Source organism: Galeopterus variegatus, unplaced genomic scaffold, assembly GCF_000696425.1.
Source record: "Galeopterus variegatus unplaced genomic scaffold, G_variegatus-3.0.2 Scaffold274, whole genome shotgun sequence".
Taxonomy (NCBI): domain Eukaryota; kingdom Metazoa; phylum Chordata; class Mammalia; order Dermoptera; family Cynocephalidae; genus Galeopterus; species Galeopterus variegatus.
The window spans coordinates 122489-142187 of NW_007726385.1; the positions used below are offsets into that span (position 1 = coordinate 122489).

The 19699-nt window shown below is 49.9% G+C and overlaps 2 protein-coding genes across 3 annotated transcripts; both read left to right on the top strand.

Moving 5' to 3' along the window:
• The first annotated feature begins 1568 nt into the window (after window positions 1-1568).
• Window positions 1569-15441, top strand: DNAL4 (dynein, axonemal, light chain 4). Of its 2 annotated transcripts, XM_008566866.1 has the most exons (4): window positions 1569-1644; window positions 9815-10022; window positions 13576-13659; window positions 14723-15441. In XM_008566866.1, the coding sequence occupies exons 2-4, from the start codon at window positions 9954-9956 to the stop codon at window positions 14885-14887; spliced, it is 318 nt and encodes a 105-aa protein (XP_008565088.1). In that variant the 5' UTR covers window positions 1569-1644; window positions 9815-9953; the 3' UTR covers window positions 14888-15441. The 2 variants fall into 2 exon arrangements, with proteins under 2 accessions (XP_008565088.1, XP_008565087.1); XM_008566865.1 differs by lacking the exons at window positions 1569-1644; window positions 9815-10022 and adding an exon at window positions 11582-11789.
• A 1520-nt stretch (window positions 15442-16961) lies between these two features.
• Window positions 16962-19414, top strand: LOC103585816 (dynein light chain 4, axonemal-like). The gene is made up of 3 exons (XM_008566901.1): window positions 16962-16982; window positions 17098-17181; window positions 18243-19414. The coding sequence occupies exons 1-3, from the start codon at window positions 16962-16964 to the stop codon at window positions 18405-18407; spliced, it is 270 nt and encodes an 89-aa protein (XP_008565123.1). The 3' UTR covers window positions 18408-19414.
• The last annotated feature ends 285 nt before the right edge of the window (window positions 19415-19699 follow it).

The following is a 19699-nucleotide window of genomic DNA, read 5'->3' on the forward strand; positions in this document are numbered from 1 at the left end:
GGCCTGGCACACTTCAAACTGCCAAGTCTCAAAACTAAACCCACTATGCCTACCTTCTGTCTACCCACTCCAAGTCCAGTGCACTGTCTTCACCATCAGAGTGGCCTTTCCATAAAGCAAATGTGATTACCCTTGAAATCCTCCAATAGCTACCATCCCCCATTCTCACCTCAACTCAGGACACACTCAAGTCCTTGAACCTGGCATTTAAAACCCTTCTGATTCGGGCCGGCCCGTGGCTCACTCGGTGGAGTGCGGTGCTGTTAACACCAAGGCCCCGGGTTCGGATCCTATATAGGGATGGCCGGTTTGCTCACTGGCTGAGCGTGGTGCTGACAACACCAAGCCAAGGGTTGAGATCCCCTTACCGGTCATCTTTAAAAAAAAAAAAAAAAAAAACTTCTGATTCTTGTGATCCCTACTTCCCTCTGCATCTTCACCCCATCACCTCCCCCCTACACTTCATTCACCCACCACCCAGGCCTCATGGAGCCACCAACAGTTCCCCAGTGAATTGTGCTGTCCCACCCTCATTAGTCTGCTGGTCATCTTAGACACAGTCCATTCAAGAACCACACTCTGGGAGTCAGTTACTCCCTCCTTGGAGCGAACCGGCATCTTGCCCTCACCTCTAATATAGCACCGGTAGAATGAATTATTCTGTATCTGTTTGTTCAGGTGGCTGTCTCCCACTGGACTGTGCCTTCCCTGGGATCAAGGACCTCATCTTACTCCTCTCTGAACCACTAGCACCTGGCCAGGGCTGAGCTCCCAGTAGGGGCCAGTAAACGTGGCAGGGGGGTTTCACCCAAGTACTCATCACAAAATAAATGTTTAAATTATGTTGTAGCCCACTGACACTTTCATCCACCAATCCAATAATGGAATCTGCTGGCTCTTCCCCCTCCCCCTTTCCCTTCTCCCCAGTTTTACTAATACTTTCAGATTAATTTTCCCTTCCACGGGGAAGAAAAAGCAGACTCTGGACAGCTGTATCTTTAAGTAGATGGTACAAATGTCTCCTGGCGACTAGGGCCAGGCGACTGTATTTGGTGTGGCGCAGCGAAAGAGCACCTGGTTTTTTGTCTCCAGGGGCTTTACCTTTCTTTCTTTCAACAAGTTACTTAACCTCTCTGAACTTTAGTTCAGGCGAGAGTACAAATCCTATTACCTAGAAGTACTATGGTGAGAATCAAATGTGATATTAACGGTAAAGCCCTACATAAATGCTAGTTACTGTCAGGCTTTTGAGATCCTAATGAAATAGCAGCTCAGTGTCACGACATCAACAAATTGCATTTGTCGTTTCAAATGACCAGAAGGAACACCGCTTTCGAAGTTTGTTTCTCTAAAAAGAAAACTTCAGTATATCCCCGGCTCCTCCGGCACACTTCAGACGACTATCAGTGAAGCCCCGCCTCCCTAGCCTCTAAAACACGCCCCCTTCCGTGCAAACCCTGCTTTGTAGGGCCCTTCAACGCTGATTGACACTTATGTCCACCAATAATAAGTAAACTTTTCGTCAACTTCCGGCGAGGGGGCAGAACTTCCTTGCTGGTTGCTAAGACACTCTTGTTTCGCTCCTTGACAACCCTGGCTGGGGTGAGCAGGCTGCGGCCCCGGCTCTGGCCCCCGCGGGAGCAGGTGAGGCCCCGGGGCGCGGCGGACAGCCAGGCGGGGAGGGCCGGCCCAGAGGGAGGGCGGGAGGCAACGCGGGCGGAAGAGGCCCCTCCCATAGCCGAGGCCCCACCTCAGTCTCCTGTCCGCTGTTCCCCAGCCCCTCCCACCCCCACTTTGGGGACTTGCGAGCTACGTCGTGATAGATTCGCCATCGCAACTCCGCACCCATCCGAGGCCCAGTCCAGCTTGGCGCTCCCGCGTGCTCTCCGATCTGACTCCCCCCAGCACCTTGATCCCCCCACTTTTCGCAGAGTAATCCTCCCTCCCGCGGCTGGGCCGGTGGTCGTCATTGCCTCAGCTCAGACAGCTTGGCTTGGAGAGTTGGCGACGCACTAGGACTCTGGGCTGATCGTTTCCCTTTGGGGGCCTCAGTTTCCCCATCTGTAAACGACAAATTCGGTTGAGTGATCTCTAAGACCTCTTCGACTCTGACGTTGTAGGGTGTTGTTATTTTTTGACCCAACCGTAGCCTTCCCCGAGGATGTGCTCCCCGTGGGATGTATCGTTTGTAGTGAGAAGAACTTGGCAAACCTAATTTGGATTTTCAGTTGCAGGACCCTAGCAAGTTATGTAACCTCCCAGGGCTCCAGTCTGTGCATATATGAAATCAATATACTACAGCACATCTCCTTTGGGAATTCTGAGGATAATATGAATTGAAGTACAAAAATCCAGTCCAGTGTGGATTCAGTATTTGTTAGTTTACTTCCTTTGTCTCTTCCCTGCATTTTGCCTCTCTGGGAAGTGTAACCAGACCCTTAGAATGAGCTGTCATTTCTCTAGTGGACCCTCAGACCCATATCTCCAGCTCTGATCTTTCTCTTGTGCCTCCAGGATTAGTGATACTTATGGGTGGCTGGGGAGACAGGTAGAGATTGATATATTGATGTGATAGTTACACTCAATGGCTTCCCTTCTGTCCCTGATAATCCATAATTTGGTGATGTCCTGCTCCGGAATAGTTACCTCCATTTGCATATCTCACCAGCAACTTTAAACACAGTAGTTCTAAAGTCAAACTGGCCTGCTTTTCTACCTACCCATCTGTCCTACCTGGTTTTCCCTGTCTCTGTCAATGGCATCCTTCTCCTGGGGCATCATATGTTACTCTGCCATGCCCATTCCACTCACACAATTTTAACATTTTTTTGGTTTTTTTTAAAGATGACCGGTAAGGGGATCTTAACCCTTGACTTGGTGTTGTCAGCACCACGCTCTCCAAAGTGAGCGAACCGGCCATCCCTAAATAGGATCCGAACCCGGGGCCTTGGTGTTCTCAGCACCACACTCTCCCGAGTGAGCCACGGGCCGGCCCTTAACATTGTTTTGATTGTGTCTCCGTGAGGACCTCACATTCTCTCCACTCCTGAAGCCACCACCCTGGATCAAGTCTTTAATGCCTTCACCTTTGCCATTGCTGTAGTTTCCTGACTGCTGTAGTTTCCAGTCTCTCCTCCTGTCAACCCAGCTCACCAGAATAATTTTCCTAACATACAACTATGTCACCAACCACCAATAGACCCCCAAAGGGTTATCCATTCCCCATGAAAAATATCCACACTTCTTAAGCCTGGGTTTTAAGGCCCTTCTACACTTCTACAACCAAACCCCAGCCTTTTTTCCCAGCTTTATTTTTCCCTTCTTTGCCAAATTCTATCCTCCAGCCAAATTGGACTGGTGGACTTTCCCAGAAAATGCGTTGAGTTTTCTGCCGTGGTAAAAAATGTGTTTGTTCACCTTTCTGCCTGTTCACCTCACTTCACTCCCCTGTCAGGATTTTCACTCACATTTCAAGGCCTGACTCTAGTGCCGCCCCCGCCACCAAGCTTCTCTTGATGTCCTCTCTTACCCTCCTCACGCTGGCCAGAATTCTCCTCTTTCCTCTATCTCTACATCTGTCTTGTGGCACTTAGTACTTCCTGCCATGAACCATAGTTAGTTCCTTGTGTGTGTGTATTGGTCTCCATGTGAGAGTGTAAGCTCCTTGGAGGTAGGGACTATCTCTTGCTTACAGTGGAGTAGTTGGGAAAAGCATAATCTTTGAAGTCAAATATACCTGGAATCAAATCCAGGCTCCTCCATTTATTAGCTGGGTAGAAAGTTACTTTCCTTTTCTTAGACTGTGTGTTTATAAGTAAAATAACAATACCTGCCTGGCTGAGTCATTAGGGGGAGTAAATGAGATCCTGTATGTAGAACACCCATCCTGGTGTCTGGCTCAAGATCATTGTTCAATAAATGTTATTGGAATGGATTTGATAGATCCTCTCCCTTCCCAGGGGCAAATTAAGTATAATTTGATTACAGTTTGGATATTATTTTGGACTTCTGCCATATGCCAGACACTGGATTTTGTGCTCTGTGGCATCCAGAGGAGAATAAAGTTCCTCAGACCCAGGAGGTTGTCTGGACTCATGACACACGGTTAAGTCATGATCCGTTGTGAGATATCACCAGGAATTAGTAATTGTGAATGAGTTTTTATGAAATAAATCAGTGCCGAGTCCAACTTATTTCTGTGATAATGTCATTCTCAGTCCCTTATGTTCAAATCTGTTCTCTTGAGGGGGAATGAAGTGGGGTGGGAGATGACATAAGCTGCTGTGTGTAGTAAGCAGCTATTCTTGTGGAGAGCTAATAGCTGTGATGGTTATGACTTTTTGTTATACTTTGTATCTTGACAAAAATGTTTGGGATTGCATCCAAACTTGGATATGTCCATGAGGATGTCCATGCAAGTCGCTGTCATTTATCACATGGTAGCAGACACAAAGAAAATGTTGAGAATTGCATATCTAGACTGAACACATCTCTCTTCTCTCCTTCCCACCTCTCTCTCCCTCCCTGCCTCCCTCCCTCCCTATGGCCTAAGACATATCAAGTTTTCACTAGACCTCAGTAAAATGAGAAACAATAAGGACCATGTAAACAAACAAACAAACAAACAAACCCAAAAAAATCCTTGTGTGTGTGTATGCAAGGTAACTGTCTTTTCTTGAAAAGGATTGATCTTTATTCTGCAATTTTCTCCTTCCTACTGTTAAATTTTCCTCTTTTATGGTAGATGTGTGTTTTTAATGCTCTTACTTAGCAAAATTTTAAAATGGCAACCCTGTGTTTGCTCCCCCCATTTTAAACTGGTTTAATGAACCCAGGCCTTTGGGAAACCTCATCTTCTGCATCGCTTCCTGACCTCTCTACTGACATCTCGGATGAATACCACAAAGTCCTTAGGATCCTTTCTCCTCCCCTTGCCAGCTTTGCTCTTCATGTGTTTGCTAGAAGGCATGGGATGACTGAGGTGCACAAGTGTGTATCTCCGACGTGGCCGGAAGCAGGAGGCAGGCCTAGACAGATGGCTGGACTGGCGGATGCCAGCTATTGAAGTTATTTGTGTTACTGTCTTGTCTCCTACTTATTTGTGCCAAGGGGAAAAGCACAGAAGGTAGAGTCAGAAACATAGATGTGGGTCTGATCCTGGCTCTGCCATTGCTGGCTGTGCACTCTTGGGCCAGCCACAAAACCTCTCTGAGCTCGAGGTGCCTTGTCTGAGAACTGGGATACTGCAGCTCCCCTTCCTACTACACCAGTGAAAGGAGCTGATACTTACTGTGAGGTAGATCCTACTTTTATTCCCAATTTCCAGATGAGAAAACCAAGGCTCAGAGAGGTAAGCACTTGTCCGGAACAAAACCGAGATGTGAATTCAGATCTGCCTGTGGAGTCTTCTCTCAGAACTGCTATGATATGCTCCTAGTGTGTCCTCCAATCTCTCAGATGCATAGCGGGTTGTAAAGGGTGGTGAGCCATGATCTAAGGGCTAGGAATGTTCCAGGCATTGAGTGGCTGGAGCCCCCCAGGGCACTGGCAGACCCTTTTGGCCTTATTTCCCCAAGTTGATTAATTTTTCCCCATCCCTCCCACATACTCTATCCCTCTTAAGGATTCTTCTTAAATGCTTAAGAAGCTAAATAATAAATGGTGACTGAGGTCAGTGCCACAAAAGGACGAGGGACAAAATGACAAGGGCCACTGGCTTTGACAAGGCGATGAGATAAAGAGCCCTCTCTGTGCTCCCCGTTGCCTAGGAGAAGCCTCACATCAGATGTGGCGAGGCTGTCTGTCTGTACACGCAGAGGGGCCTTGGGTGAGGAGGAGGCAAAGGGCAGAGGGAGAGAAGCAAGGCTGCCCCTGGCTCTGTGCAGCAGGAGGGCAGATGGGATGGGTTGAGCTTCGGTGCCCGGCAGATTCATGTACCACGGCTGCGGCTACACTTACATTATTAAAAGGCTCTTTCAGGCGCGACACGACTTCTTTCTGGCCTGAAGCTTTTAGCCACATGTTCATTTGCATAGAAGATTGATAAGGTTATTAGAACCTCTAGTTCTGCTATTTTTGGTAGCATTCTTTCAGCAGGGTGTTTTAATCGTGGCTGAATGAATGTAGCTGTACTATAATGACACCACATCATAAAAAATTCTCCTACCTTTCATTATTTGGAAACACGTCATCTATAACTATTTTTTTTTTTATTCTGTAAGTCTCATCCATTTTGGATCCCCAGGAGTATATGTAGTGGTTAGGAAAAGCTATTTGCTATTGTGGTCCTTAATAAACTTGGTTGAATAATGTTGACCAGGTCCTGGCTAATCACATGGCAATAGTGGATGTTATGGCGATAGTGTGTTGATAGTCGTGCAGAGAGCTTTAAAACTTCAAAATGCTCACGTGCATATGCTCGGTGCTTGCAACAGCTTTCTGAGAATGACAAGATGGGATTTAGTATCCCATTTCATAGAGGAGGAAACCACAGCTGAGGTGAAATTACTTGCCCGAGGCTACAAAGCAAGGAAATGAGCAGAAGTCATTTCTGTCACAGAACTGGTATTCATGCCTAAATATTCTGGCTTGTAGTCCTCCACAGTTCCCTGATAACCGTCCCAGTGCCTTTTTCCCCTTTGTTCCTGAAGAACGGGCTTTGATAATACCTCGGACTTTGATAATACCTTGTGCCATTTCAGTGGGATTCGGTATGTTTAAGCAGAGTTTAAGTAGCTGTCACAGATCCTGACCTCTGAAATGGTGGCATGTGCACAATTGGCTTTCAACTCCCTTCCAGGCTCCTACATGCCTGCACTTTTTAGCCTCGTGGATGAATTGAATCAAATCGAAATATTTAGGTAGAAAGTGCCTAAGCAGTTGGGCTGCGGCTACACTTACATTATTAAAAGGCTCTTTCAGGCGCGACACGACTTCTTTCTGGCCTGAAGCTTTTAGCCACATGTTCATTTGCATAGAAGATTGATAAGGTTATTAGAACCTCTAGTTCTGCTATTTTTGGTAGCATTCTTTCAGCAGGGTGTTTTAATCGTGGCTGAATGAATGTAGCTGTACTATAATGACACCACATCATAAAAATTCTCCTACCTTTCATTATTTGGAAACACGTCATCTATAACTATTTTTTTTTTTATTCTGTAAGTCTCATCCATTTTGGATCCCCAGGAGTATATGTAGTGGTTAGGAAAAGCTATTTGCTATTGTGGTCCTTAATAAACTTGGTTGAATAATGTTGACCAGGTCCTGGCTAATCACATGGCAATAGTGGATGTTATGGCGATAGTGTGTTGATAGTCGTGCAGAGAGCTTTAAAACTTCAAAATGCTCACGTGCATATGCTCGGTGCTTGCAACAGCTTTCTGAGAATGACAAGATGGGATTTAGTATCCCATTTCATAGAGGAGGAAACCACAGCTGAGGTGAAATTACTTGCCCGAGGCTACAAAGCAAGGAAATGAGCAGAAGTCATTTCTGTCACAGAACTGGTATTCATGCCTAAATATTCTGGCTTGTAGTCCTCCACAGTTCCCTGATAACCGTCCCATTGCCTTTTTCCCCTTTGTTCCTGAAGAACGGGCTTTGATAATACCTCGGACTTTGATAATACCTTGTGCCATTTCAGTGGGATTCGGTATGTTTAAGCAGAGTTTAAGTAGCTGTCACAGATCCTGACCTCTGAAATGGTGGCATGTGCACAATTGGCTTTCAACTCCCTTCCAGGCTCCTACNCCTGACCTCTGAAATGGTGGCATGTGCACAATTGGCTTTCAACTCCCTTCCAGGCTCCTACGTGCCTGCACTTTTTAGCCTCATGGATGAATTGAATCAAGTCGAAATATTTAGGTAGAAAGTGCCTAAGCAGTTGCTTCCACATTTTAAGTTGTCCCCATTTGAAATTCACAGATATAAACAAATCATAAAGCCCTTATCCTTTATCATCAGTGTAGCTGCCACCTTCTGTCACACCTTGATGAATGTAGAAGAGGAGGCAATAAAGTGGCCGTTACTAAAGCTAGGACAGGATGGAGTTGGAGATGGGCCTCCACATTAATGAGCTAATAAGAAATTTAATTAAAATTCTTATTTTTGTGAAATAAGAAACCTGAGGGCCGGCCCGGTGGCGCACTGCTACAGTGCGCCGCTTGAGAGCGTGGTGGCGCTCCCNGCCGACCAAACAGAGTGGCACTGAGGTCTTCTGAAGCATCTGAGAGGGGGATAAAATTGAGGGCACAATGCGGGAAAAGTGCACAGAAAGCTCAGTGCTTGACCAAACTGGGGTCAATTTAACATTAGAACAGCAGCAACTGAAAGGGAAGATCAAACATTTGTCTCACTGCTGCGGTCATATGAGCCACACTAGTGATCAGTTCCACAAATGTGTTGTGAGTGCCTACTGTGTGTCTGTGAGGAGGCCGTATGACTGGAGTTAGGAGTGCCCACGCCAGGGGCAGTGTCTGGACTCACACCCCAGCTCTGCCGCTTAATGGCTGAGTGACCTAAGGCAAACAACATAAAAGCTTTGTGGTTCTGTTCCTACAGGATCTAATTGCTGGGGTGGTTGCAGTGATGAGCTGCATAAATGCACGCAAAGCACTTAGAACACTGGCTGGCACACAGGAAACCTAATAAACATCACCTGTCATTACCTGCCCAGTAGTTACTGTGCTAAGCATCTTGGGTGTCAGTGTTTGTGCAATGAAAGTCTATTTGGAAATGTGAGAAATTCCAGAATAATATTATTTGGCTGTATTTGCCCAATATAGATTGTTAAAAAGGGCTTAACAATGTGGCGCTTTGTATTCATTTATATCAGTACTTCTTCTGAGATAAAAAGCCTTTGAATTATAGGATAAATTGAACTGTAAGATAAAAGAGAAACACCAGGATTCCCAGCCGCATGCCCCCAGCCATTTAGGATCCAGGCGCATCTCTTTAGGAAAAGCCCCATCTGTTATTAGATAACTAGATGGGGGGGGACATTTACATGTATATAAGGTTTTGTAACTTTCCAGTCATACCCACATGCATCCTCTCATTTGGTTCCCCTAGGAGCCAGAGGGAGGGAACAACAGTTTATTGAGTGCCTACCACGTGCCTGGCTCTGTGTTAGTTGCTTTACATATGTTGTCTCATTGAATTCTCATAACAGCCTCATGAGATAGATGGGACTCTCTCCATGTCACTAGTGAGGAATCTGAGGCCCAAGGTCACACTGCTGGTGAGTGGTTGAACCAGCACCAGTGCCTAGGCCTCCTAACTCCTGGGACAGCCAGACAGAACCAGCTGGGCCAAGAAGGAGTAGCAGGAACAGCCAGGGAGCCTCGGAGGAGTGCCAAGGAGGGCACAGGGTAGTGCTGTTCCTATTCTCCTGCAGATCAGGGACCTGCAGAGGGAGGCCCTTGCCTGCCAATAAACCCAAATTGTCAATGGCAACCTGAACATTTAGCTTCCTAACCATGTCTGCTGGGACGTAAGGACCATGTAGGTAGTGGGCACGCAGAGAAACTGCATTTGTTAATTGCTAGCTCAAGGCTGCATCCCCAGCCTGGCCCGCAGTCAGTATTTGTCTTGATAATGACAGTGTGGGCTTGCAGCATCATACCAGTGTGTTCTTAACCGGGTCCCAGCATCTCACATTGACTCATCCTCCTGTCTGCAGACTTGCTGGCCATTTGGAAAAGGATGCGGAGGAGTTAAGACGGGGAGGTGTCAAATTGTTACTGAGACATTTCTTAATTTGTGATGTATGGTTTTAAAGCCAACTCTTTTCTCCTACTTTTCCTGTTTTCCACAGCACCCCTTGGGGAAAGACATTTTCTTCTCCCACCAAGTTGGCAGGGCCTGCTTCCTGACTCCTGGGTGTGTCTTAATTGCCAGTCCCAGCATCTCCTGAAAGCCCCACTCTCTCCTCCAGTGGTCACAGTGGAAGGATCATGGGAGAAACAGAAGGGAAGAAAGATGAGGCTGATTATAAGCGACTGCAGACCTTCCCTCTGGTCAGGGTAAGCCCCAGGGGAGGGAGGCAGGGCACCAGCAGGGCTCACCCAGCCTGCAGAGAGGTAGGTAGAGCTCATCTCCTGCAGGATGGCAGTGGGAAGAAGTTAAGAAGGGCCCTGCTGACTCAGCTCTAGATATCCAGGAGTTGATAGTCATTCATTCATTCATTCATTCATTCATTCATTTACCAAGTACTTATTTAGGCCCCCTCCTGTATTCTGGGTGCTATTTTAGGAACTGTGGAGATGGTGAGCAAGACAGATGAAGGCCTGGCTTCAATGAAAGAGATGTTTAAAGANAACCTAATAAACATCACCTGTCATTACCTGCCCAGTAGTTACTGTGCTAAGCATCTTGGGTATCAGTGTTTGTGCAATGAAAGTCAATTAAACCTAATAAACATCACCTGTCATTACCTGCCCAGTAGTTACTGTGCTAAGCATCTTGGGTGTCAGTGTTTGTGCAATGAAAGTCTATTTGGAAATGTGAGAAATTCCAGAATAATATTATTTGGCTGTATTTGCCCAATATAGATTGTTAAAAAGGGCTTAACAATGTGGCGCTTTGTATTCATTTATATCAGTACTTCTTCTGAGATAAAAAGCCTTTGAATTATAGGATAAATTGAACTGTAAGATAAAAGAGAAACACCAGGATTCCCAGCCGCATGCCCCCAGCCATTTAGGATCCAGGCGCATCTCTTTAGGAAAAGCCCCATCTGTTATTAGATAACTAGATGGGGGGGGACATTTACATGTATATAAGGTTTTGTAACTTTCCAGTCATACCCACATGCATCCTCTCATTTGGTTCCCCTAGGAGCCAGAGGGAGGGAACAACAGTTTATTGAGTGCCTACCACGTGCCTGGCTCTGTGTTAGTTGCTTTACATATGTTGTCTCATTGAATTCTCATAACAGCCTCATGAGATAGATGGGACTCTCTCCATGTCACTAGTGAGGAATCTGAGGCCCAAGGTCACACTGCTGGTGAGTGGTTGAACCAGCACCAGTGCCTAGGCCTCCTAACTCCTGGGACAGCCAGACAGAACCAGCTGGGCCAAGAAGGAGTAGCAGGAACAGCCAGGGAGCCTCGGAGGAGTGCCAAGGAGGGCACAGGGTAGTGCTGTTCCTATTCTCCTGCAGATCAGGGACCTGCAGAGGGAGGCCCTTGCCTGCCAATAAACCCAAATTGTCAATGGCAACCTGAACATTTAGCTTCCTAACCATGTCTGCTGGGACGTAAGGACCATGTAGGTAGTGGGCACGCAGAGAAACTGCATTTGTTAATTGCTAGCTCAAGGCTGCATCCCCAGCCTGGCCCGCAGTCAGTATTTGTCTTGATAATGACAGTGTGGGCTTGCAGCATCATACCAGTGTGTTCTTAACCGGGTCCCAGCATCTCACATTGACTCATCCTCCTGTCTGCAGACTTGCTGGCCATTTGGAAAAGGATGCGGAGGAGTTAAGACGGGGAGGTGTCAAATTGTTACTGAGACATTTCTTAATTTGTGATGTATGGTTTTAAAGCCAACTCTTTTCTCCTACTTTTCCTGTTTTCCACAGCACCCCTTGGGGAAAGACATTTTCTTCTCCCACCAAGTTGGCAGGGCCTGCTTCCTGACTCCTGGGTGTGTCTTAATTGCCAGTCCCAGCATCTCCTGAAAGCCCCACTCTCTCCTCCAGTGGTCACAGTGGAAGGATCATGGGAGAAACAGAAGGGAAGAAAGATGAGGCTGATTATAAGCGACTGCAGACCTTCCCTCTGGTCAGGGTAAGCCCCAGGGGAGGGAGGCAGGGCACCAGCAGGGCTCACCCAGCCTGCAGAGAGGTAGGTAGAGCTCATCTCCTGCAGGATGGCAGTGGGAAGAAGTTAAGAAGGGCCCTGCTGACTCAGCTCTAGATATCCAGGAATTGATAGTCATTCATTCATTCATTCATTCATTCATTTACCAAGTACTTATTTAGGCCCCCTCCTGTATTCTGGGTGCTATTTTAGGCGCAGGATGGCAGTGGGAAGAAGTTAAGAAGGGCCCTGCTGACTCAGCTCTAGATATCCAGGAGTTGATAGTCATTCATTCATTCATTCATTCATTCATTCATTTACCAAGTACTTATTTAGGCCCCCTCCTGTATTCTGGGTGCTATTTTAGGCACTGTGGAGATGGTGAGCAAGACAGATGAAGGCCTGGCTTCAATGAAAGAGATGTTTAAAGAACATAATTGCAGGCATAAGTGCTATAAAGGAAAAATAAAGCTGGTGTAAAGGGCCAGAGAGCAGAGGTTAGCTCCTGGAGAGGTTTCTCAGATCAGAGACCTGTGTAAAGTTAGAGAGCAAGACTTGCAAAAAGATCTGGGGAAGAATATTCCAAGCAGGGAAAACAGCAGGCACAGAAGGCCTGAGGTGGGAAACAAGCTTAGCATTTTGGAGGAACAGAGAGAAGGCTAGTGTGGCTGGAATGGAGTGCTGAGGGGTGGCAGGATGCGAGGGTCAGAGTGACAGCAGGGCCAGACCTTGCAGGCCTGGCTGGTCACAACGAAGCAGGTGGTAAAGGATGTGGATGCTGTCCTGAGTTCAAAGGGGAGCAGAGGAGTGATGTGATCTCTTTTATGTTCTTAAAAGATCACTGTAGCTGTTGTGAGGAGAATGGATTTTAGGGTGGAAAAGTGGAAATGGGGAGATGAGTGAGGACACTATTCTGGAGGCCCAGAGAGATGCAGATGGCTGGGTCAAGCCTAGAGGGGAGGCATGAGACGTGGGCCAATTCAGGATGTACCTTGAAGGTAGAGGCCATAGGATTTACCTATGGACTGGATGCTGGGTATGGAGGAAGGAGACTCCTAGCGTTTGTTTTTTCCTGAACGGTGGGAGAAAAAATGATGTTAGTTACCGAGAAAGGAAAGATGGAGGAAGAATAGGTTTGCTGGGAGAATTAGAAGGTATTTTCTAGACATCTAAGTGAGGCTGTCAAATGTACAGTTGGACATAGGAGCCCAGAGCCCAAAGAAGAGGTTAGAGCCAGGGGTGATAATGTGGGAACCCTCCGCAGATAAAAAGTGCGCAGATCCCCTGGAGCTGGAATAGCTGGAGAAGAAAGAGGGTGGAGAGGGGCCCTCCAGTAGCTGGGCGGGGGGGTCCAGTAAATCCACGAGAAAGAGCAGCCAGAGAGGCAGGAGGAGGACCGGGAGCCCTCAAGAGTGGCCGTGCTGTCTCTTTAGGTCTCTCGGGTGAGATTCGCTTATAAACCGTTTCCATGGCCAGCATTCCCTCCGTGCCTGGGCCGCCTTCTTCCCGTGCCTGTTGGCTGGAACATAGTGATGGTGAAGCTTTGTGCCCTTGCAGAGAGGCCTGGGCTTGAGAGCTCCTGGGGTACAGCTTGATTCCACACCCTTTTCACCCCAACTGCAGGCCCTCCGTCAGGAGATGGGTCGCCTGCCCATAGCTGTGCCAGGGAAGCTACATGGTGCCCATGCCTTAAGCTTGGGACAGAGAGGCCAGCCAGGAAGGCCAGGTCATGGGCTAAGCCTTTGTCTTTTTGTCACCCTTGCCCTGTCTCTAGCACTCGGACATGCCAGAGGAGATGCGAGTGGAGACCATGGAGCTATGTGTCACAGCCTGTGAAAAATTCTCCAACAACAACGAGGTATTGCCATCAGTGCAGGCAGCCCCTCATGCTTTTGGTGACCACTGTGGGTGAATAGCATGCTCCCAGTGCCCTGCAGCCAGCTCCAGAGAGTCCTGCTGGGACTAGTCTGGGGCCTTCCTTGGAAGCAGTCATGGTCTGGGGAAGGCCAGTGAGAGGAGAGGCTGGTGCTGACTCCAGTACTGACGGTCACACCCAGCCCTTGAGGGAGAAAAACCAGAGGGGGCTCCACAATGCCTGTGCCCATGTTCCCCACCTCAAGTGGGCTCCTGAATAGGGCACCTTTCCCCATGGCCCAGGCATTCATTCATGTATTCATTCATCCATTCAGGAAAGATGCGAAATACCATCTCTGTGCCAGGCACTGTTCTGGGTGCTGGCGATAGGGCCAGTAGGCATCAACCCAGGAATGTCATCCATCAGTCTGGCAGAGAGCAAGAAGGCAGTCAGTGTTGCAGCAGCGGTGGGTGCTGCTGGTGCCTCAGATGCCTGAGCAGGGGACTCACCCTGCAAAGGCCGGGCGCCCGACCCCTCCTGACTCCTCTTCACATTGGGGGAAGCTTCTTGAAAGAGCGAGCACAGGACGGAGTAGGCTGCTGCCATCACTGGGAGAAGCCGTCTGGCTTCTCCCTGGAGCCCACTGACCCCATTAGGGAGGGACAGTGCTTCACAGCCTGCAGAGTGCCTCACGGCTGTGATTTCCTTTAGTTAGTCCCCAGCGCAGCCTCGTGCACCGTTTCTCTGGTTCACAGCGGAGGAAATCGACCCTGACCCAGGAAGCCGCACTAAGCCGAGCGAGCCTCAGACCTGGGGCTGTCTCCAGACCCACGGCTTGCTTTTCCCACCATAGCCAGTTTCCAGTGAGGTGACGGCTAGTTTTCTGTCCCTGTGGAATCGCCCCAGCAGGAGGTGCTTGCGTGGAAACCCTTTCTTGACAGTTCCGTGAGCAGGAGAACGACAATAATAAGGCAGCAGGCCTTTCTCTTGCCAAGACTCGCTACCTGACCTCTCCTTCCCAAACGGGGCACTGACCCCTGCCCGCTCCCTCCCCTCTCCGTTCCAGAGTGCCGCCAAGATGATCAAAGAGACCATGGACAAGAAGTTCGGCTCCTCCTGGCACGTGGTGATCGGCGAGGGCTTTGGGTTTGAGATCACACATGAGGTGAAGAACCTCCTCTACCTGTACTTTGGGGGGACCCTGGCTGTTTGTGTCTGGAAGTGCTCCTGACACTCTGTCCCCTGCCCCTGCCCCCCATCCTGTGCAGGGCCTGTTCCTGCCACTCACGTGGGGTGGGAAGCAGCCCCAGGCAGGTCCTGGTTTTTCCCAGGAGAGTTTGGGGTCTTTTCTTTTTGTCCTTGTCTGCCAGTTTCCTGAGCCATGCCCAGTGTGTGAACTTGTTGACATCTCTGTTCCTAGGCTCTCTGTCATCTCACTCTGAGTCCCAGGGTGTTGGTGGGGCAGCAGGCAGCCGTCTCTCCGTAGGGGTGGGTAGGGAAGGGTGACAGGGTAGAGGAGGTGGGGAGATGGGATTTTTCTCATAAGGACGTGCCAGTCCTACCTTTCTCGAGGGCTGCTCTCCCCTCACATCCCAGGAGCCCCACTGCCCTTCTGTCCCCAGCACTGCTGGGATGTGTCCGCTGTCCTTGTCATTAGTGGCCACATGAAAATGTGAAGGAGCCTCTCCTCTCAAGGGACACAGGCAGCTTCTCTCCTTGTCTTCTGGGGAATTACTGATACTCCCTGCTCCAAGTCCCTTCCCCCAACTCGACCCAGGCTGAAAACACCACCACATCTCACTGGACCCACAGCCCCACAGCCCGCAGCTTTGGCATGAGGACCAAGCCGCCTTCCCCCATCCTCTCCCCCTCCCCGGCCACCAGGCCACATGAACCTTTGACACCGCCTCCACCCGCACAGTTGAGAGCCGGGGGCTGGGGTGCGGAANATTGATAGTCATTCATTCATTCATTCATTCATTCATTTACCAAGTACTTATTTAGGCCCCCTCCTGTATTCTGGGTGCTATTTTAGGCACTGTGGAGATGGTGAGCAAGACAGATGAAGGCCTGGCTTCAATGAAAGAGATGTTTAAAGAACATAATTGCAGGCATAAGTGCTATAAAGGAAAAATAAAGCTGGTGTAAAGGGCCAGAGAGCAGAGGTTAGCTCCTGGAGAGGTTTCTCAGATCAGAGACCTGTGTAAAGTTAGAGAGCAAGACTTGCAAAAAGATCTGGGGAAGAATATTCCAAGCAGGGAAAACAGCAGGCACAGAAGGCCTGAGGTGGGAAACAAGCTTAGCATTTTGGAGGAACAGAGAGAAGGCTAGTGTGGCTGGAATGGAGTGCTGAGGGGTGGCAGGATGCGAGGGTCAGAGTGACAGCAGGGCCAGACCTTGCAGGCCTGGCTGGTCACAACGAAGCAGGTGGTAAAGGATGTGGATGCTGTCCTGAGTTCAAAGGGGAGCAGAGGAGTGATGTGATCTCTTTTATGTTCTTAAAAGATCACTGTAGCTGTTGTGAGGAGAATGGATTTTAGGGTGGAAAAGTGGAAATGGGGAGATGAGTGAGGACACTATTCTGGAGGCCCAGAGAGATGCAGATGGCTGGGTCAAGCCTAGAGGGGAGGCATGAGACGTGGGCCAATTCAGGATGTACCTTGAAGGTAGAGGCCATAGGATTTACCTATGGACTGGATGCTGGGTATGGAGGAAGGAGACTCCTAGCGTTTGTTTTTTCCTGAACGGTGGGAGAAAAAATGATGTTAGTTACCGAGAAAGGAAAGATGGAGGAAGAATAGGTTTGCTGGGAGAATTAGAAGGTATTTTCTAGACATCTAAGTGAGGCTGTCAAATGTACAGTTGGACATAGGAGCCCAGAGCCCAAAGAAGAGGTTAGAGCCAGGGGTGATAATGTGGGAACCCTCCGCAGATAAAAAGTGCGCAGATCCCCTGGAGCTGGAATAGCTGGAGAAGAAAGAGGGTGGAGAGGGGCCCTCCAGTAGCTGGGCGGGGGGTCCAGTAAATCCATGAGAAAGAGCAGCCAGAGAGGCAGGAGGAGGACCGGGAGCCCTCAAGAGTGGCCGTGCTGTCTCTTTAGGTCTCTCGGGTGAGATTCGCTTATAAACCGTTTCCATGGCCAGCATTCCCTCCGTGCCTGGGCCGCCTTCTTCCCGTGCCTGTTGGCTGGAACATAGTGATGGTGAAGCTTTGTGCCCTTGCAGAGAGGCCTGGGCTTGAGAGCTCCTGGGGTACAGCTTGATTCCACACCCTTTTCACCCCAACTGCAGGCCCTCCGTCAGGAGATGGGTCGCCTGCCCATAGCTGTGCCAGGGAAGCTACATGGTGCCCATGCCTTAAGCTTGGGACAGAGAGGCCAGCCAGGAAGGCCAGGTCATGGGCTAAGCCTTTGTCTTTTTGTCACCCTTGCCCTGTCTCTAGCACTCGGACATGCCAGAGGAGATGCGAGTGGAGACCATGGAGCTATGTGTCACAGCCTGTGAAAAATTCTCCAACAACAACGAGGTATTGCCATCAGTGCAGGCAGCCCCTCATGCTTTTGGTGACCACTGTGGGTGAATAGCATGCTCCCAGTGCCCTGCAGCCAGCTCCAGAGTCCTGCTGGGACTAGTCTGGGGCCTTCCTTGGAAGCAGTCATGGTCTGGGGAAGGCCAGTGAGAGGAGAGGCTGGTGCTGACTCCAGTACTGACGGTCACACCCAGCCCTTGAGGGAGAAAAACCAGAGGGGGCTCCACAATGCCTGTGCCCATGTTCCCCACCTCAAGTGGGCTCCTGAATAGGGCACCTTTCCCCATGGCCCAGGCATTCATTCATGTATTCATTCATCCATTCAGGAAAGATGCTAAATAGCATCTCTGCGCCAGGCACTGTTCTGGGTGCTGGCGATAGGGCCAGTAGGCATCAACCCAGGAATGTCATCCATCAGTCTGGCAGAGAGCAAGAAGGCAGTCAGTGTTGCAGCAGCGGTGGGTGCTGCTGGTGCCTCAGATGCCTGAGCAGGGGACTCACCCTGCAAAGGCCGGGTGCCCGACCCCTCCTGACTCCTCTTCACATTGGGGGAAGCTTCTTGAAAGAGCGAGCACAGGACGGAGCAGGCTGCTGCCATCACTGGGAGAAGCCGTCTGGCTTCTCCCTGGAGCCCACTGACCCCATTAGGGAGGGACAGTGCTTCACAGCCTGCAGAGTGCCTCACGGCTGTGATTTCCTTTAGTTAGTCCCCAGCGCAGCCTCGTGCACCGTTTCTCTGGTTCACAGCGGAGGAAATCGACCCTGACCCAGGAAGCCGCACTAAGCCGAGCGAGCCTCAGACCTGGGGCTGTCTCCAGACCCACGGCTTGCTTTTCCCACCATAGCCAGTTTCCAGTGAGGTGACGGCTAGTTTTCTGTCCCTGTGGAATCGCCCCAGCAGGAGGTGCTTGCGTGGAAACCCTTTCTTGACAGTTCCGTGAGCAGGAGAACGACAATAATAAGGCAGCAGGCCTTTCTCTTGCCAAGACTCGCTACCTGACCTCTCCTTCCCAAACGGGGCACTGACCCCTGCCCGCTCCCTCCCCTCTCCGTTCCAGAGTGCTGCCAAGATGATCAAAGAGACCATGGACAAGAAGTTCGGCTCCTCCTGGCACGTGGTGATCGGCGAGGGCTTTGGGTTTGAGATCACACATGAGGTGAAGAACCTCCTCTACCTGTACTTTGGGGGGACCCTGGCTGTTTGTGTCTGGAAGTGCTCCTGACACTCTGTCCCCTGCCCCTGCCCCCCATCCTGTGCAGGGCCTGTTCCTGCCACTCACGTGGGGTGGGAAGCAGCCCCAGGCAGGTCCTGGTTTTTCCCAGGAGAGTTTGGGGTCTTTTCTTTTTGTCCTTGTCTGCCAGTTTCCTGAGCCATGCCCAGTGTGTGAACTTGTTGACATCTCTGTTCCTAGGCTCTCTGTCATCTCACTCTGAGTCCCAGGGTGTTGGTGGGGCAGCAGGCAGCCGTCTCTCCGTAGGGGTGGGTAGGGAAGGGTGACAGGGTAGAGGAGGTGGGGAGATGGGATTTTTCTCATAAGGACGTGCCAGTCCTACCTTTCTCGAGGGCTGCTCTCCCCTCACATCCCAGGAGCCCCACTGCCCTTCTGTCCCCAGCACTGCTGGGATGTGTCCGCTGTCCTTGTCATTAGTGGCCACATGAAAATGTGAAGGAGCCTCTCCTCTCAAGGGACACAGGCAGCTTCTCTCCTTGTCTTCTGGGGAATTACTGATACTCCCTGCTCCAAGTCCCTTCCCCCAACTCGACCCAGGCTGAAAACACCACCGCATCTCACTGGACCCACAGCCCCACAGCCCGCAGCTTTGGCATGAGGACCAAGCCGCCTTCCCCCATCCTCTCCCCCTCCCCGGCCACCAGGCCACATGAACCTTTGACACCGCCTCCACCCGCACAGTTGAGAGCCGGGGGCTGGGGTGCGGAAACTGCTGCGCTGCAGTTTCTCGAGGTGTCACTGAGCCTCCGGTGAGACGCCCGGGCCAGGAGCGCTCTCACCCCGAGGCCGCTTCAGCAGGGAAACCTGGCCTGCCAGTTACTTATCGTCAGGGACCGCATGCTACTTTGTACTTCTTATCTCTCTGCTGGCTTTTCTATATTCTTTCTGAGTGTGGGGAGAAGGGTTTTAGTAGAAGGGTGAATCATATTTTACACAGCAGTCTTATTTATATAAATGTCTTGGTTTTTACAATTAAAATGACCAAAAAATTACCTTGATCTACAGCCTCTTGAGGTTAGGGGAGGACACGATCAGTGTCTTCTGTCTTGGGTGGACCCTGGGAGCCAAGAGGCGGTGAGGCTGCAGGAAGCCACAGGCCCGAGTGCCACCCACTCAGGCTGGCCCTGNTGGGGACCAAGAGAAGTTGGAAGGGTCCATGTGGATGCTGAGATAAGCTTGGTGGCCAGAGAGCGCTACTATAAAGACGTTTTCAGGCCCATGTAATTTAGCTCAGCTCTACAGATGTTTATTGAACAGCTACTGAGTGCCAGGGCCCAGGAGCT

Excerpts from the sequence above, each read along its gene's own strand:
- DNAL4 (XM_008566866.1), top strand. The coding sequence starts at position 9,954 with ATGGGAGAAACAGAAGGGAAGAAAGATGAGGCTGATTATAAGCGACTG. Across the intron at positions 10,023-13,575 it reads AGACCTTCCCTCTGGTCAGG|CACTCGGACATGCCAGAGGA; the intron begins GTAAGCCCCAGG and ends CCCTGTCTCTAG. Across the intron at positions 13,660-14,722 it reads AATTCTCCAACAACAACGAG|AGTGCCGCCAAGATGATCAA; the intron begins GTATTGCCATCA and ends TCTCCGTTCCAG.
- LOC103585816 (XM_008566901.1), top strand. The coding sequence starts at position 16,962 with ATGGGTCGCCTGCCCATAGCT. Across the intron at positions 16,983-17,097 it reads TGGGTCGCCTGCCCATAGCT|CACTCGGACATGCCAGAGGA; the intron begins GTGCCAGGGAAG and ends CCCTGTCTCTAG. Across the intron at positions 17,182-18,242 it reads AATTCTCCAACAACAACGAG|AGTGCTGCCAAGATGATCAA; the intron begins GTATTGCCATCA and ends TCTCCGTTCCAG.